The sequence below is a fragment of the Coturnix japonica genome, chromosome 7, assembly GCF_001577835.2.
Source record: "Coturnix japonica isolate 7356 chromosome 7, Coturnix japonica 2.1, whole genome shotgun sequence".
In the NCBI taxonomy this organism is placed as follows: domain Eukaryota; kingdom Metazoa; phylum Chordata; class Aves; order Galliformes; family Phasianidae; genus Coturnix; species Coturnix japonica.
The window spans coordinates 16,640,928-16,657,556 of NC_029522.1; the positions used below are offsets into that span (position 1 = coordinate 16,640,928).

General features: G+C 36.4%; 1 protein-coding gene across 3 annotated transcripts in view; it reads right to left on the minus strand.

Annotated features, from left to right (window-relative positions):
- The window catches only part of PPIG (peptidylprolyl isomerase G), a 23,869-nt gene continuing 7,240 nt past the window's right edge, over positions 1-16,629 (minus strand). For 2 of the 3 annotated variants that reach the window (XM_015868558.2, XM_015868557.2), the window contains exons 2-13: positions 15,607-15,686; positions 15,424-15,498; positions 12,804-12,911; positions 12,263-12,307; positions 11,039-11,126; positions 9,845-9,874; positions 9,625-9,764; positions 4,515-4,719; positions 3,719-3,886; positions 2,563-2,647; positions 1,591-1,727; positions 8-1,279 (exon numbers count right to left, since the gene is read on the minus strand). In XM_015868558.2, the coding sequence (XP_015724044.1) occupies positions 169-1,279; positions 1,591-1,727; positions 2,563-2,647; positions 3,719-3,886; positions 4,515-4,719; positions 9,625-9,764; positions 9,845-9,874; positions 11,039-11,126; positions 12,263-12,307; positions 12,804-12,911; positions 15,424-15,498; positions 15,607-15,667 (2,253 nt within the window). In that variant the 5' untranslated portion in view covers positions 15,668-15,686 and the 3' untranslated portion in view covers positions 8-168. Of the gene's footprint in view, positions 1,280-1,590; positions 1,728-2,562; positions 2,648-3,718; positions 3,887-4,514; positions 4,720-9,624; positions 9,765-9,844; positions 9,875-11,038; positions 11,127-12,262; positions 12,308-12,803; positions 12,912-15,423; positions 15,499-15,606; positions 15,687-16,629 lie in introns of those variants that run through there. The other variant, XM_015868559.2, reaches the window with a different exon arrangement.

Below are 16,629 nucleotides of genomic sequence, written 5' to 3' on the forward strand. Positions count from 1 at the left end.
TTACACATAGAATTTCTTTTTCATTTCAAGTTTATTAAAACTTTAGCAGTACAAATGATCCAGGTTTTAGATTATCAAAAGACCAAACTGAAGTCCACATCTTAAAAAAAGGCGTTCCTCAAAACGTCTCTAAAACTTTGAGACAATGGAAACATTAAGTCCAAACACTCATCCATGCCTGTCATCATCTGTTCCAGGACTTGTTTCACGATCAGACTTTTTATCCTTACTAGGGGCATGATCTCTTTCCTGACTGTCTGATTTTTGGTTAATCTCTTTTTCAGCTGAGGATCTGGTCTTTTCCTTTTCATTATTCCTGTGCAAGTACGATTTTGATTCTCTCTCTTTGCTACTTGGTCTCTTTTTTGAATCAGGGCTTCTATCTTGATCTCTACTAGACTTCTTACCTTTACCGGATTCAGGACTGCTACTTTCATGGCTTTTTGAATGCCTCTTCCTTTGGCTTTCACTATCATTCTTCTTATATGAGCTTCTACTTTCTCTATTTGAGTACCTTTCTCTGTTTCTGCTTTGACTTTCCTCTCTCTCTGAGCTCTTTGAGTTTCTCCTCCTCCTATTTTCTCTTCCTCTGTATCTATCTGGTGTACCTCTCCTTTCTCTGCTTCTTGATCGTCTTCTTCTAGATTCTCTATCCCTATTCCTTGAATAGTCTTTACTTCGACTGCGATCTCTGTCTCTGCTTCTTGATCTACCTCTTCTACCCCGATCTCTGCTTTTGCTTCTTTCCCTTGTTCTACTGCTGGAACTATGTTTTCCTCGAGCATGCTCACGCTCTCTGCTTCTTGACTTATGTTTCTCCTTGTCTTTACTCTTCCTATGGTCACGTTCATTACTTCTTGAACCTGCCCTTCTGCTTCTCTCTTTACTCCTACTTCGTTCTTTATCTCTCCCTCTAGAATCATAGTGCTTTTCTTTTTCTCTGTCTTTCTCACGGTCTCTCTCTTTGCTTCTTGATCTTCTCTTCTCATCATGTCTGCTGTGTTTGGAGTCTCTTTCTTTACTTCTTGATTTCTCTCTGCTTTTACTATGGCTTCTAGATTTACCTCTTTTCTTGGTCTTGCTTCTATTATGCTTGTCATCTTTTTCCAAATTTCTTCTTGTCTCCCTGTCTTTACTGCTGGATTTATGATCTTTTTTCTTCTCCTTTTCCCCTCTTCTGCTTGGACTTTCAGAACCTTGTCTGTGGTCTGATGTTTTTCTCTCCCTTCCCCTTCCTGGGCTTTTTTGATTATCTTTCCTGGTTTCATTTATTTCACTCCTTGGGAAAAAAAAAAAAAAAAAAATTAAAAAATAATTTGAATCTCCTCCACTCTGAACAATGAAGTCAGGAGCGAGGCTGCTTCACAACTTAGGCTGCTTAAAAATCACACTACATCATTTCTAACAATAATTACATTTTTATGGTAATGACAAATGAGCATGATTAAAGTCTGAAAGTTAAGTAATGGGATAACTAAGTGTGTCCTGTTTTCTTGGAATTAACTATAACTGAAAATTGAAGAAAGTATGCATTACTTTTAATATATACAAAAATTTAAATGTACATACACTAAACAGAAATCATCTTACTTGTCTCCTTTTATCCATCGCTCTCCACTAGACACTCTCATTCTTTGAGCTCTTTGCATTTCTTGCCTCCAATGTGGAGGAGTTTCACTGCGTCGGAATCGATCTCTTGACCTGGATCTGGAAGGAGTCCGGTAACGCTTGACAGAAAAAAAAAAGAAAACCAGGTGCAAGTTAAACTATCACAGCACATGAAATTCAGAGCAATGTTTTAATTCCTGGTGGTTGATTGTCCACAGCACCTAACATGACTCAGATGTATTCACTGTAAAGTTACTAATTTACTAAAAAATGTATTTGACATCATTCAGCTAAATCTGGAATACAAAATATATGATCAAGTAACTATTATAAGGTAACTTCTCCATCCAGATAGTTGTACCCAAACATCCTTGAGAAGCCCTCTGTTAGATTTTAATTAGTACAAATGCAACTGACTTTTCTGACAATGCAAATTCCTCGCTTTGACAAGCAACACCAGAACAATACTTCATACCTTTTTTCAACAGTTTTTATTAAAAATTTGAAGAAAAGAGACTTCTATTATAAATACATTTGTTACAAGTAATAGCATATGGTTGCACAAAATCAGAAGAAGCAACCTAACAAGTTCACCCTTGCCAATAAAAGCAGATATCCTTTCCTGCATTCCTGCTACTCACACTGTACTGGTTCTGGTCCCCTTCTGACCTGAGTCAATTCACTAACTCACAAAATACAACAGCAATGCAATGAAAGCATTTGTTGTTTTACATTCTTCCTCCACAAAGTAAATTCAGTATGCAAACAGGAAATTAATTTACACTGTTGTCCTACTTCAAGCTTTAGCCCCTAAATCAATTATGATGCACCCACAGATTATTTGCATAGTAATATTATTTATTTATTTATTTTTAATTTACGAAATTGACCATCCTAATGAACACTGAGTGCTACTGCATTGTTTACTTTGAGGAAGGGATTGCAAATATTTACCCTTGGTCCTCTTCCTTTTATTTTCCTTCCAGATCTGGTCACCAGCAGCCTTCTCTGGTATGTTGACTGGGAATTTGATAGATTACTAAAAATAAAATAGAGTATTGTTTGTAACATCAGAGAAGGAAAGAAAGATGACAAAGACAACTTAATATTCTCACACAGCTCTGAGAGACACTATTGTGTCCTGGCAGTGACAGTACACAGCCACACTCCACTATGAGTTCATTTCATGAGAACAGCTGATGTTCACTTGTAAGGTCTGATTAAATCTGCTACTGTAAAGTAACAGAAGCTCAAGTGGTGAAATTTAATTATTTAATCATTTCTAGCACTGGCAGAAACAGCTACAAATAAAGATCAATTGTGAAATCCTTCATCCCATAATTGTAAAACTTAAAACCTGAGATGGTGTAAGTTTTATAAATCAGTGTTCGTGGAACTTGCGTAATTTCTTAAGGGCATATTCAGTAATTACACATGAAGCAGTAGCTTCCCACATGAAACTTCCACTTAGGGAAAAAATAACCTACTCGAGACAAAGCCTGAACAGGTACCACTCATGTTAATTAACAGATTTAACCTGAAAATAGGTAAGACAAGCTTGCCTGGTCTCTATATTAAAAGGATTTTATTTGAAGAGACATTAGAAGGAAAAGAAAGCTAAGAAGGAAACATGAAAACTAATTTTTAGGTGTACTTTTCATTGGAAATTATGAGAGGCATAGCTATTATGCAGAGAGATTTTCTGTATTACCATATCAGCTAGTTAATTAACCAAAATTTCTCAAGAAAGCTTCAGTTTTGGTTACTAGAAAGTACTTCACTAGACTGCTGAGTTCTTTTTTGGAGTCAGAGTAAGTTGTAGACTCAACTTGGACAGCTATAATGAATTCTAAATGAAATTGCAACGCATTTAATTTGCTTTTTCTTGAATCAGTCGTTTTAAATTTTTTATTCACCAAAACACCACACTCAAACATGAAACTTTTGCTCTAAAAAATAAAAACAAAACCAACAGTTGTCAACCAAAAAAATGATTCAGAAGTGATCACAACATTCAGCTGTTTAAAATGGAAATAACTCAGTAGTTTTAATATAGCACTACAACCATACCACTATCAGCATCTAGTCAAACTCAAAACAGGTATACTACCTTTCTCTTTCCTTCTCTCTGCTTTTCCTCTCTTTTTCTTTCTCATCTGCTTTAGGAGGACTTTTTCTCATTAGGAACCGGTTTTCAGGTATAGGAGGAATTTCTTCAGGACGGACAGTAGATAACGGCTGTGCTTCAGGGTTTTCATCTTCACTTTCACTAGATGAACTGTATTTTTGTATAAACATAAATATTTATTTTTAAAGCAAATTATGCGGATGAGAAAAAAAGGATTCAATCAACTCAAATAATTCAGAGTTCTTTCAATTCAGCATACAAACAATAAAAATCAAACTTGGGAACAAACGGAACTGTTTTAGAAGCAACTTCTTTCTCCTACATCCTTACTCTGAAACACGCATCTTCAGTAGAGTTTTAATTAATACTTTCATTTTATGTAGTCCAGTGAAGCAACACTGAACACTTATTTTCTATTTAGACAGAGCTTTAAAATAAATATATATCAAGAAAGTTAAGTTCAGATTTTTACACTTATGTATATAACAGACTAAAAACCAATTATAACTCCCAAGTAGTTGATACAAACAATAAAATTCAGTGAAACAGACTTAATTCCACAAAGAAAGCTTAGGCTCTAAATGAGCGTTTCTTACATTTCCTTCATTCCTGTACAAGCTGCAGTACGTAAGCATACAGACATTGTATGTTGTTGTCAAATCAGAAAAAGTCAAGTCACAATAGTACTTTGTGTTGTTACAGGAGAGGAAAACAATACTGCACAGGAATATGTTGGAGAAAAGAAAAAAAAAAAACCAAAAAAACCCTCAATACTGACCTCTTCTTGCTTTTCTTTCTCTTTTTCTTTTCCTTCTTATGTTTCTTGGAATTTTTCTTGTGTTTCTTTTTTCGCTTTTTAGATTTCTCTTCTGAAGCACTCTCAGAATCCGATGATGAATCAGAAGAGGATTCTGAATCACTTGAACTTTCCGAGTCACTGGATGAGGAAGACGACTTGTGTCTTTTCTTGTCTTCTTTCTTGGCTTTAAGTCAGAACAATAAAAACATATTTAGGTATCAAACAGTTATAAACAAACCTCAGAAAAATCAACTTATCTAGGAATTTCCAAAGCTGCTTGTAATTGTGTAATGAAAGCACTTCATCAAAACAGTCTAAAACAAAGTTTTGGAGAAAAAGACTGTTTCTCCCGAGTAAAATACAGCACAGGTATCTAAACATATAAGGAATTTAAAATACTTTGTTTTCATGAAAAAGATTTAAAACTAAATTTGTACTGTCAAGAATTACTGTAACCTTGTAGGTTTTGAGAAGACTTTTTTATTAACATAAGCTATATATGCAGTATTCTCAAAAATTAATTTTGTAAATGTTTATAAAATTAGCAGTCTTTTGGTGTAATCTGACATCGTGTAAAGGATACTCAAACCACAAACGAGGTAAGTTTAGAAAAAGAAAATAAACTGTGCACTAAATTCATTGAAGTCAGCCCAGCAGAGGGTAGACTCAGATTACTAGTTTTGCTACTAAGTGAAACAGTGCCCAGAGAACAGCCCTGCTCCTTCAGCTCATGGTGTTTTTCTACACAAAGGTACAAACTGCTTACTAATCATCTGGTATGAAAAAGAACCACACTAAAGAGCAGGCTATTCCTTAATTACGTACATCACCATTTCTTGTGTGCCTACCGGAGCTGCAAATCAGAAATTTATTAGCAGTCTGATGGCAGTCCAGCAGGAAGTAATACAAGAACACACATATCTCTTTATGCCTTCTAATGGAACTCAGACCTACTTAACAATTACACGCTTCAGGTAAATTAATTAAATGGCATGGATACTCTCCAACGTATTAAGAAACTCCTATCAAGCTATTACCCACAAAATTAAAAGTTCTATTGAAAGCTCCGGAAGGGCACACTGGTTGTTTCTGTATAATTGTAGTTAAGTTTTTTAATTAGCATCAAATCTTATTTGACATGGCTCCTACAAATTGCAAAGACATTCTATCATGAACTGCACAACACAATACCAGTGCAGACAGGAGGAAAAAAAATAGTAATAGTAATAGTAATAGTCTCGTGCGGGTTGGAAGGGACCTTAGAGATCATCGAGTCCAACTCCCAGGATTCGAGCCTCTGTGTAGCAGAGCGGCACTTCTACCACTTGCACCACAGGGGGGATTCGAACCCCGGGCCCTGGTGTTGCAAGGTGGCATCCCTACCACTGCGCCACCGAGGCACAATAAAAATATTCACCATTAAACAATTATACCAAAAAAAGTAACTGTTTTATACATAAGCAAGATTGAGAACTGAAAGTTAAGAAAAGCAGTGACATTCATTTGAAGAACTCGAGGCAGAAGAAACACTTCTATGAAGAGTACATGTGGAAACTGCTCTTCGGAAAAACCAAGCAGCTATTTAATGGCCATTGATTTTGGAATTATCAATATTAGGATCTTCAGCTACTTTGCAGATATTATCAAGTTGACTGACACTTGAAAGAGGCAGCAGTAGGCATCGGTAACAGCAATCACATGAGTGCAGCGTAGAAATTCTCCAGTTGGACAACTTAACCTATTTTTTCCAAAACAACAACTTGGAAAGCAGCAGTTCCTCAGAGACAATCAGAAGCCACAAAAATTGCATTGAATCTACTATTAAGCTGATAAAAATACGTCAATTCCCACCTTGCTATGCATTATTTCTTGTAATAGACTAGCACTTCCAATCAGCTTTTCATGGGAATCAATAAATTCTGGACAAACACTATAAAATCCGCAAGGACAGACCCACAGATGGCCATCCAAAACACAATTCCAGCCGAGGTTCAGATAGGTTCTTTTTGATAAATGATATGCTGTAGGAACTTTTATTGCCTCTTGCATGTTGGATGTAACTGGATATGCTTTTGAGTATAAAACTAAGTGAAAACAAACTATACCAACTGTATAGAGACAGTTATGGCTCCTAATGGACATGAGAGTCAGCACATTTCAGAAAATAAATAGGAGGCACTAGCTCTCCATAGGAGCAACCTACGCACTCTCTGATGACAACTCACTCACCCTGTCCAAGAGCAAACACTATTTTGAATACTGAACCAGTGTGGTTAAGGGCAATTAAAAATCAAAACAACAAACGAAGCCACTCCTGCAGCATGAAGGTCAGTGAGAAGGAAACAGATTTCTATCTACAGTCCAACTGTTCCAGATCATTAACTTCAGGATTAGGTTTCAGCTCACGGTCACATCTGAAATAGATGCCTTACTTCCTACTCCATTCACTGCAACATATATTCATCACACTTCATGAATTACACGATCACACTGCACAGTATAACCTAGCACTCTCCACATTTCAATTGTTATGAAATGTAGCAACTCTCAGTTAGACACGTGGTATCAGACTCCTGGACTGCAACAAACAAATGACCTGGCCAGAAACAGTCACAGGCACAAAGATCAGAACAGATGATCTCATCTAATAATTCACAGCTTCAGTCTCTAGCTTCATTTCAGACCTGTCAAAACCAAAGCACACAATTTGTACCCAATGGTCAGTTCATCTATGAAAAAAAAATAAATCCACAAAACAAAATACTGTGAAGCAACAACAGCTCAGAACAACCAGCTGGTACAAACAGACATACCAATGCTATGCAAAGAGCTTATGGAAGAAGTGAGTATCTGGGGGTTGGAGGGATAAGAACAGAAGCAAGGAAGGAGATAAATCAAAAGTCCAGACAAATGTGATTAATAAGAATCACTGCTTTCTAAAGCTTTATGTTTTTCATTGACAATCCATGATTCCTAAATACATTACTTTACATAATCACTTCCTAATTTTTATTGGGAAAAATAAAGTTGCTAACTGAAGTGATAGAAAAATACAATTACAAGTCTTGCCCCACTCCTTTGTGTTGCACATCAGACAAGCCTATAAAATAGACCTCAATTTAAGCCTCCTTTGCTATCACAACATAACCTCCCACATAAATTCACCGCTATTATACTTCCCTTACTGTCAATCTCTTTGTTCCTATGCCCTAGATAACACATTCCCAAAAACTCCTCTGGTAACTGCTTCATATTTCACAGCATCCTTTCTTTCACTGTTAGATGACTCAGTTGATCACCTTTTATGCTGCTACTCACCTCCCAAAAACCTGTTCCTTTCACGTGGATTCCCTGGCTTCTTCCTTATACTCACAAGTATCGCAGTTTCTCCTACTTCTCATCTGTGGACAGCAGCTTGGCTGTTGTCCAGCTGACAAAACTCTTCCTTCAATCTCTGCTACCTCAGACTATCACAGCTCAGTTGCTTTATTATGCATTTAGCAAACAATTACAGGCATCCCATCACCTCTCTCAGTAGTGGTGGACTTCCCTCTGTAGATCTTGCAGAATGCCTTTCCCTTTCAATAGAGGGATTCTCTAATCACCATGTTCATTCTGCAAAGTAGTACCTTCATCAGGCTGGCTCTGCATTAGTGCCCATACTCCTCTGTGCACTCAGGCACTAGGACTGGGAAAGTAGAGGGCAGGGCTAAGTATTGCTGATTTCCAAATGCTCCTTCTGCTCACTGTTATTTAGTACAGTGCATTATGGTCAGTTGAGTGGCCTTCCCCCATCACTCTGGCAGCAACCTCTTTCCATGGCACACCAGACCAGCTACAATAAGCAGGGTCTCCAGGGTCCTAGCAGTACCAAGATGAAGAGGTACAACTGTGCAGACAAACAGGTAGGACCAGTCAGGTCTCTCCAGAAAAGCTGAAGGAAAAAAATGCACTTTTTTCTCCTGTTCCTTTTATGAGTACTTTAAAAGCCTGTCTAACAGCTGTAAGCCTGTGCAACTGAAACTACAACTTCCATTTAGTCATTCCACTTCAAGACTTCTTGAGTAGCTTAAAAAAAAGTTTGTCTAACCAAGGAAGACAGAGTGTGGGTTTCTCGACCACTGGCTCCGCCCATACCATATACATATTCCTACCTGTTCATTTTCCAATTGATACAGCTCTACTGTGTATAATCCAAAAATATATTAAAAAAAAATGTTCTAACATGCAGGACAACTCACTTGTTAATTTTAAAAGTTGCAGAGCTTTTGAGAAGCTCTTGAAATTTCAAGGGATTTAAAAAGATCACTTCAGAACCCAAATTAATTCCACAGCAGGTAACCAGAGAACTACTATAAAGCAAACAAAACAACCAAGAAGCTCACATTTGAATGCCTGCATTTTCTTTGGGCCAAAGATACAATTAACCTTGTCTCATGCCTCAAAATCCTTAGTGCAACCGTTCACAGTACCTATCACCAGATAGTACTAAGAACGAAAAATTATGACAATCCCTATTAGAATTCCTACTGAACATGTACCACAAGTCTCATCTACTGAGATTTTCTAGTGATAGCACAATCTTTAATTGACCCTTATTTTTTTAAGGGAACCAGAATCCAGTCTCTAATATCATGTTCATCTCTGGAATGGCAGAGCAAAACAAATTCTGTCCCATTCCAGGTTATGAATACAGTTTATAGCTGTTTAACAAGGATATCTGCTACAGGGAGCATTCAGGCTTTCCAACTCCACATGCCTGTTCTGGAGACTTAACTATAACTTCAATTCAATTAAAAAAAAGACACAGTTACTGAAGATAGTCAGATTGTTACTACACTTAACATACTCTTTAGGACAAGGCCTACCAGTCCAGTACCAAGGCTGACCTAGTAGAGAAAACATCATCTACACCAAAACCAGCTGTTTTTTCAGAGACAAATCGTACTTAAGTAACACTGAATTCCTTACTGATTGTACATCCATAACATTACCAAGGATGTCTCTACATTAGTGTCTACCAACAGGAAGAAAATCAGCAACATTATATCACAGTTCACATATACCTAAATGTAGAGTTAAAGCTTACCTTTGGATTTTGGAATCAACTCTCCACAACTCAGTATGCGTACTTCAGCATATGGTTTACTAGATGCATCTGTTTTCTGGTTTTCTATTTCTCTCACAACTTCCTGACCTGAGATGACTTGTCCAAAAACAACATGATGTCTGAAGAATTTAAGCAAAAGTAAGAATTCCAATTTTTAAGGCAGATCCCAAAAAAGTATAAGAAAGTGACAGACACTTACCCATCTAAGTGAGGTGTAGGTTTAGTAGTTCTGTTGTTTCCAGTGGGTGTAATTTAAAAAGAAAAACAGAAGTCAATTTTAGTGGAAAGCAGACAACATTTGAAGCATCCACACAGATGATGAAAGTTACTGAATTAATAAAACTGAATACAGCCTATATATTATTCTAGGTTTGTATGCAGTTAAAAACATTGTATGGTTTCCACAAACTTCCTATTCAATACCTCTCAACATTTTATTGAAGAATTTGTGATAAATCTTCAGGCTCACCCTCATAAAACAAATGTATTAAGAACTGTATTTATTAAGTCACAAGAATACTACCAGGAACAGAAATGAAAATTAAGGCAACTGTCTCAGAAGAGCAAAATTGGGGGGAAAAAATAAAACCAAACAAACCCAACAACAATAAAAAAAACTCATGGGAAAATAAATCAGCAAAGGAAGAAAATAACGTTTGTATGTACAAAACATTTGACATCAGAAGTAAAACTGACTCTCTGCACCTGCAGACAACAGAACAGTTCATAGCCTTCCCCTATATTAGGATTACTAAGGCATACACGCATCAACCGTGACAAAAAAAAAAAAAGCACCCCAAAGCCTGAGACATACAGTAACAATCACCCAAATAGTCCAGAATAAGGGTTTAATGATAAATCACAAGCACAACTTACCATGTTAATCATGGTAGTGAGACACGGATAAGACCAATGAATTTCAAGTATTTACTTCTAAACTAAAGAAGCACGTCATACAGATGCATTCCAAAGGTTTAAGCTTTAGATATAGTTATAAACGAGACTGCATCGAGAAATTATCTTGTGACAGAACATTTTTTTATTACTTTGAGTTAGTTAGAGAACCCGTGGAACTTTTTTTCCTTCCCTCCAGACAACATATACTGGAAGAAAGCTCTACAGGGAGCTAACAGACTTATGCTGTTGCTTGAGTTTGAAGACAGCCACTAAAAAGGAACAAAACTTCTTTTGCACAGACAATAAGCACCAAAGAGTAGAGTGAGAACACCTTCCCCTAAGGAGCTCAGTAGAAAAAGGCTACTTCCGTGTAACTTCCTAAAGAGACATCAACTTTTTTATGTTGTAGGCTACCTCCCATGCAAGCTCACAGAACAGTCTTCACTGCTTAAAAAACAACAGCAAATCACACAGAACAGGACAGCTCAATACTTACATAAAGAACTGTGAACCATTTGTATCCTTCCCTCGGTTGGCCATTGAAAGAAGAAATTCTTTGTTGTGCTTTACAGCAAAGCTTTCATCTAAAACAAGTATTTTCAATTACTTTATATATATATATATATATATATATATATATATATATACACACTGCATACGCTTACAAGAAAGCTCTAAGTAAACTCAGTCAGGTTAAATAAATTTACTAGTCACATCTGTAAAAAGTTGCATTAAAACTCAATTAAAGACAATAACTATTTTTTTCAAATACACTATTCTCTTCATTCTAAATAATGTAATTTAAGATGAGAAAATATGGATATGAAAATTTTGCTTTCATTAAATGAAATCCACTCACCAATAGGGAAACGAGTGCATTTTTTGCTTTAATGGTCTTCAGACATTTTAGCATGCAGCCTGTTTGCAGTCTGATCCAAATAAGGACCAGTGCAAGGTATGACCTGCTCCTTTTGGCAATTGCAAACTGCTCATTCAACACATGTCTGATATAAAACTGAAGCCTGATTCCACAATAAATCATTCTTTTAATGCCTCACGGCAAGCTCAGACGAAGTCCAACATTAAAAATGGCAGGACAGATAACCTGCCCTGCCAGTGGTGGCTGGCCATCACATAGGGTTAGGTGTAATATGAAACTGCTCCAAGAAACAGAGATTACACTCCTGACAAACACAGCCCGAGAAGCACACTGGAGAGAAAAGTTCTTATGCATCAATGATTGAAAGAGAACCAGTACTGTGAGAAAATGGATGGCTTCCTCATACTTAATTTCCCTTGGGTTCAGAAAAGCAGGGTTTTATACTGTCTTACAAAGGTAAGATTTACAAGAAAGACATAATAGAGGCAAGTTTCTACTTCTGACTGGAAGAAAAGTCAATCCACGACTTCTAGCCAACTACTGAAGCTAAAAAGATACGTTCAGAATCAGAATACTGTGCTGAAAACTTTTTTTTTCTAAAACTGTGAATCCAGTAAAACGGACATATGAAAGCACCTGTGGTTTTATTTTTCATCAATTAAAAAGGTTATTGTTTTAAAAGTAAAAATAACATTATCTGAAGTAAAATAAAAGGCCTCTAATACCAAACAAAGTCTTCACAAAAGCCATGATGTTCAGGTTTACAGAACTAAAACAACAGAATGTATAGGTAACTGCTTACAGTATCACCAAAATAAAGCAGACTGATACAACTCTCACCTTCAAAAAAGCCACCGTAAATGGATTCTCCTCCCCTGCCATTTCCTTGAAAGAAGAAACATGAGTTAAAACTTATAACAGTGCAAAAAGTTGTATCACATGAAAGATGCTTCATAATGCAGAACAGCATACAGCTGCATCCAAATCACTAACGTTATTCTTCAAGATACGCAAAGATCTAGACATCTTCATAATACCACTAAGCAGAAGCAAATCTGTAGGAAAACTTTCATTTTTCTCCACATTCTGCTATATACTCCCTTTTTTCTTTACTTCTCAGCAGCAGATAGATATTATCCTCATATTTATAACTTGCAGTTAAGTACTTAATGCTCTGAGACATGAGGTCACAGAGCAGACCATGTGCATATAAATTTATGTAATTCTGTTATGCAAGTTTACACATAAAGTTTCTTATGCCAGAAGTAGGTAAAAAAGCAGTTAAAATGCATAATTAACGTAAATTGATGATACCGCATAGGACTCACAAAATATTCTACTGTATAAGCATTAATTTTTTCTTGAAAGATTTTCATCATACCTTCACTGAAGTCACCGCCTTGGATCATAAAATCTTTCACTACCCTGTGAAATAGACAACTTTTGTAATGCAATGGCTTTTGGGTGGATTTTCCTGTACCCTTTTCACCTAAAGAAGAAGAAGTGGAACAAAAAACAAAATGACTATTTGTATCTGCATAATCTCCGCTACGAAAATTTGTTATTTAAATGCTTAATCAAGACTACCTACCGAGCTCTGAAAAATTCATTTGTGAGGTGGGCACATACTTGCAATACCAGTAAGAAAGCAATGTGGAACCTACTTTCTGTTTCTACAGTTATACTAAAAGAACTCCTTACTTACATTAGTATACAACATAATAACAACCTTTTTTTTTTTTTTTTTTTTGCCAGCCCAGACACAATTAATTCACAGAAAATTAAATTAAGAGCTCACACAGATAATGGAGAATGCCACCTATCTGGAGGGGCTTAAATATATAAGGAGACAATATATCACTATTACTGCTGAGAAGACTTCTACATAGGTTGACTGAAATTAAACAGCCAGATTAACATAACTGTCTTTGCTCAGAAGCAATTGAGAAACTTAGATCTTCAGTTACAGGACTAAGGTAGAATAAAAACTTGTAGCCAAAAAGTAAAGGGAAAATAAAATAAAATAAAATAAAATAAAATAAAATAAAATAAAATAAAATAAAATAAAATAAAATAAAATAAAAAAAAAAGGGAGGGAATGAGAATTATTTTAAAGAATCTTGTTACCTTCCCAACTCATGATTTCAACCGCCAGCCTCCTCCTCTGCATCACATCAGTCCTAATGCTCTTCAGACTCATAAGCCAGCTCTCTGCCTCAGCAAAACACTACCTACTTCTGCTCCTACCTTCAAATAAATATGGTCTCTGCTGAGATAGCCAGATGAATAACTCATGCTGGGGGCCCTGTGAATGTCAGAGCCAACCTCAAAGTAAAGTGTAAGAGCAAGGAGCAGAGACTACCCTGAAAGATAAAGGATTCCTCCTTTCATTGCTCCCAGACCACTAGATTATCTTCTTACAATCTCATTCCAAGTTGTGCAACTGGTAGTTGCCTCTGAACTTACCTGACACCTCCACGTGGATCTAACCAGCTACAAAAAACATTTCTGATAGGAACTTTGATAAATGTACAGCTGTATACTCCGCTGGCCTGTCACACACCTAACAGGCATGCCAGTAAAAACAGAGGTGCTGACCCATTTCAAGAAGATAGCATATCTTTTTCAAAATCACCAGAAAAAAAAAAAAAAGTGCAAATAAAATTAGAAGTTAAGATGTTTATGACCAATATCATAAATACTTTGTCAAAATACTTTCTTCACTATTCTTAAATATTTTAAAGCAGCATAGTAGCTCTGCCCCTTGATTTTAAATCTGATCTGATTTTAAACTAAATGACAAACTATGTTTCTCACCTGAAATGCTGTTCAAAGACTTCAAATGAAAAATATCAAATCAGGGAATAACACCTTATGCAGTAAATCTGACTTTTGGGTATTTGACAGAAAATAAAGATTGCCATGGACACATGAAAACACGCTACTATCCAATAAAAATAATCACTTTAAGGTTCAAATTTCTTAGCCATTTTTGATAACCTGATTCTGAGCCAGAATCCCTAGATGAGCTAATGCTTACATTTGTTGTAGACAGGATGAATGCTGCACAAAGTGCTCTAGCTAACTTGACATGAGTGCAATTATGTGCTCACACCTACTAGTACTAGTACAAAGTGCTAAGTGATTTTTAGTATTAACGGCTATGAAGCACTGACCTAAAAGACCGCAAACTGAAAGAAAAGGAGGTGGAAAAAGCTGAAAACATTAAACACAGATTTACGTATTCACAGAATCGTTCTTGTGATAATATTCAAGTTCTGCTAAGCTGTGAGCATTTCCAAATAAAACAGGCAGTGCATTGAGAAATAATTCTACTTGGAAATGCTTCTAGCAAAGAATTTTCTGAAATAAATTTTTCAACAAATAACTTGAATTTCACTAGGAGTGGAAATCACCAGTACCCAACAAAACTACTGCAAAGCAAAATATTAATGCATACCAGCAACAGCTTTCAAACATATTCAAGTATAGCAAAACTAAAAAGTAATCCTGACCTCTTATTGGCTACTTTTCAAGGTGGATGATGTTATACAATGTATCTGTACAATGTGTGATGATGTATACAATGTACTCATGATGTATACAATATACTCATGGATATGATTTAGCACAGGGTTGTTAGGGTACTGGTTAGGCTACTGTTGGACTTGATCTTCAAGGTCTTTTCCAACCTGGGTAATTCTATGATTCTATGTATCACAGTAGTATCTGTGCTAGTAAAAGAAAATCAGCTGACTGTGCCAGCATTTACAGTTGATTAGCACATTCTCTCTGCAATATCTTAAGCCAAAAACTACAACTGCTTTGATTGTACACCAGATATTTATAAGAAGTTTGCTAAATCTCCAGAGATATCAAGAACTAGTGCTTGATGTACTTAGTTCTATACCTAAAAAAGTGAAGAAAATGTTAACGCAGATGTTCAATTAGCAAACACGGTATTACATTTGAAATTATAAATAATATTAAAACCTACAAACCTGTGCAAAGGCAGCGAAAATTCTCACATGTCTTTGGACACACATCTGAAAACAGTTCAAAGACCACTCTTCCAGCTAGAAGAAAAAGACGTATTTGTTACCAAGTTAACTAGTATTTGTATTATTCTTAAATAGTTTACAGGAACATCCAGTTATTGAATTGATTATTTTCCATTTTCTTACCAGGTACATTGTTGATGGCTATGTCGAAAAAGCAACGAGGTCTCTGGACCTTTACTCCCATGGCTTCGAAAATTTTAATACTGCAAATAATAAAGAATAAAAATGAATTTATGATCAAGTTCTGCAATGTGGAAAATGTTATAAAGACAACAAAAGCTGCAGAAGAGATAAAAACAGAAAGAAACCTTAGAAACAGGCAACAAAACCAGTATTTTTAAAGATTAAGGAAGAGCTGTGTATGTATTTTAAGCCATTTTCATGTTTTGTGGAGCCAATGAGTAATTCTGTTCATTCTTGCTGCAATGTTATCAAATTTAAACTTCAGTGACATATTTTGGATGAGGAATTCTTGGATTGCCAAGGTAAAATAGTGTCAGAGGAAGACAAAGTCAGTTTTGAGACCAGACAGCCATGTCAAACAACTGTTTGCAACTGTCATCTAGTTGTTTAAACAGACTCATTTTTGCAGTCTGCTTGGATCAGCATCAGCGGCTGAGGTGACCACTCACCTTCTGGTCAGGGGGACAAGCCTTATGGCAGCCTCTTTTCCCCAAGAAACTGGTGGCTGCAGTTCACAACCCGGCCAGTTAAACTAAGATTCTATTAATATACGTCAACCACAAACTACAGCAACTCAAGAAAGTACGCTGTGCTCGTAACGTTGAGGAGTACAGTAAGGTGGACAGTCCAGAAATGATGAACTTCAACGGCTGTAGTTGAGTCCATCATCTTGTGACAGAAAAAAAATGAAGTATTGCTGCTAATCTCATATTTTGCTTTCACTTCCCATCCATGCTGAGAGCAGCACTCATCTGCCCTTGCAAAAAAAAACAAACAAACAAACAAAAAAACCCACCCATATAGCCTGCTTCACTACTTACATAGTGCGTTATGTCCCATGGCAAACTACAGTGATGGCTTCAGACCACAGCTCTGGGCTGCAATACCTGCAGCCTGATTAGCACACCTCTCCCATGAGAAACTGCCCAGCTCCTCAGTGGGAAGTACAGACTTGAGGCAGAC